The sequence below is a fragment of the Ursus arctos genome, unplaced genomic scaffold, assembly GCF_023065955.2.
Source record: "Ursus arctos isolate Adak ecotype North America unplaced genomic scaffold, UrsArc2.0 scaffold_16, whole genome shotgun sequence".
Taxonomy (NCBI): Eukaryota; Metazoa; Chordata; class Mammalia; order Carnivora; family Ursidae; genus Ursus; species Ursus arctos.
Window position 1 is genome coordinate 41,825,637 of NW_026622830.1, and position 1,818 is coordinate 41,827,454.

At 46.4% G+C, this 1,818-nt stretch overlaps 1 protein-coding gene across 1 annotated transcript; it reads left to right on the forward strand.

The window, feature by feature from the left end:
- The first annotated feature begins 201 nt into the window (after nt 1-201).
- SMIM26 (small integral membrane protein 26) lies at nt 202-1,600 on the forward strand. The gene is made up of 2 exons (XM_026502966.4): nt 202-376; nt 1,233-1,600. Exons 1-2 carry the CDS (start codon nt 259-261, stop codon nt 1,397-1,399), a joined length of 285 nt encoding a protein of 94 aa, XP_026358751.1. The 5' UTR covers nt 202-258; the 3' UTR covers nt 1,400-1,600.
- Nucleotides 1,601-1,818: the final 218 nt, after the last annotated feature.

The following is a 1,818-nucleotide window of genomic DNA, read 5'->3' on the forward strand; positions in this document are numbered from 1 at the left end:
ATTGTCGTTTGGTGTCACGTGGTAATGCAAGGCTGTACCTCAGCGGCGCAGCCCGGAAGCCCCCGAACTCCACACCTTAGGGTCCAATTCCCGGCGAGGTTTTTGGGACTACACGGCCCAGGATGCATCGGGGCCAGTGCAGGAAGCGGCCTCTCAGAATCGACTCTCCATTGGAAGCGGCTGCGGCGGCGGCGCGCCGACCGGAAGGCCAGCCTCCGCCCTGGGCCTCCCGGGTGGAAGCCTTACCGGAGCTGCACAATGCGCGTGGACCAGGCCACGTCTTGGTACCGGCGGATGTCCGTGGTCTACGCGGTGGGCGCCTGGACCACGCTGGGCTCCTTGTTTTATTTAGGCCGGAAAAAGAGCAAGCCACCAGGTACGACCCTCCGGCAGCCTTCGGTGGGGCGTCCTGACGGGGTCATAGAAGCGGCTTCGCTGTGCCGCAAGCACCGGGTTTATTCTGCAAAACCAGTGGGAGCTATTGTTGAGAGCAGTTCGCTATAATGGAATCTGCCTGGAACTACCTTTTCAGTCCTCCTGCCTACTTCTTGTTTGTTTATTTGAAGACACTGTAAGATTCCAGAGTGAATGTCAAAGACTCTGGACGGTGATTTATTTAAACAGGCGATGTCTCAGTTACATTAGCCCCCGTCGCAGTTGGCGAGCAGTTTCAGCACTTCCGCCAGTCGAGGAGTATTAAAATCTTCCCAGTTCTGGGCGGAAAAGGAAATCCCTGAGACTTCAGAAATGTGCTGGAAATCTGTAGACACCTGTAGCCGATTTTAGTTTCCTGGGCCTGAAGGGGCGGAGTTGATGGGGCGGGGCTTGCTAAAGGTGGATAAAATCCTAAAACTGCGGTTGCAGATCTGAATGTACTAAAAGCCCTTCGGTGGTACATTCCAAACGAGTTGATTGTATGATCTGTTAAGTATATCTCAGGAAAGCTGTTCTATAAAAACCGTGCTGAAGATTACATTTGGTGATGAAGATTATCAGCGGCCTGAAAGTACACGTGTCCAGTATTGAGCATTTAGACACATTTCAGGGTCTGTACAGTGGTCATGTCATATTTATTTTTCTTTTTCGCAGAGAGGAAATAGTGTCAGGAATCTGACGGGGGTGGGGGTGATTCCTACCTTAATTTATTTTATTTCCAAGACTTGATTAATAATTTTAAGGACTGCTGTCTTAAGTTAAAAGTTAATAATTCAGGTGTTCCATTTTTTCTAAAGGTGATGAAGTAGAGCAAAAGGATGTCTCAAGAAATGAAATGCTTGAGCCCCCGAAAGGGTTTTACATGGAAACAATTGTCACGTATAAAGAAGATTTTGTTCCAGTCACTGACAGGATCCTCAACTTTTTAAAATCATGGACTGGTGGCCCTGGACGAGAGTCATGATTAACTGCTGAATGCTGAAAACTGGGACTTTAGTTCAGCATATACATTTCATGGATGCCTTCATTTCCAATTTATGTTTATGAAAAGTGTATCCACTTAATTTAATTTTGCTGTAAAATAGAATCACTAGTAGTATGCAGTAAATATTTCCTTGAGGAAAAGTAAACTTGCATATTTCAGAGGTGTCCCTCAATACTTACATGTGTGAAAGGTTGAAGTGAAATTTCACAGTGACTTCCATAAGCTCAGTTTTCTGAGACTGTTTCATGTGACTGTATATTTCTCCCCTGTTGCCGGCAGACAGGGCTTTAGCAGTCCCTTGAAGGTTACCTTCAGCCTGGGATTTGTAGCAGCCCTTTGGGTACTATTGGGTACTTGGTAAGTATGTTATAAATTAGGTTTTATAACTCCTGAATTAA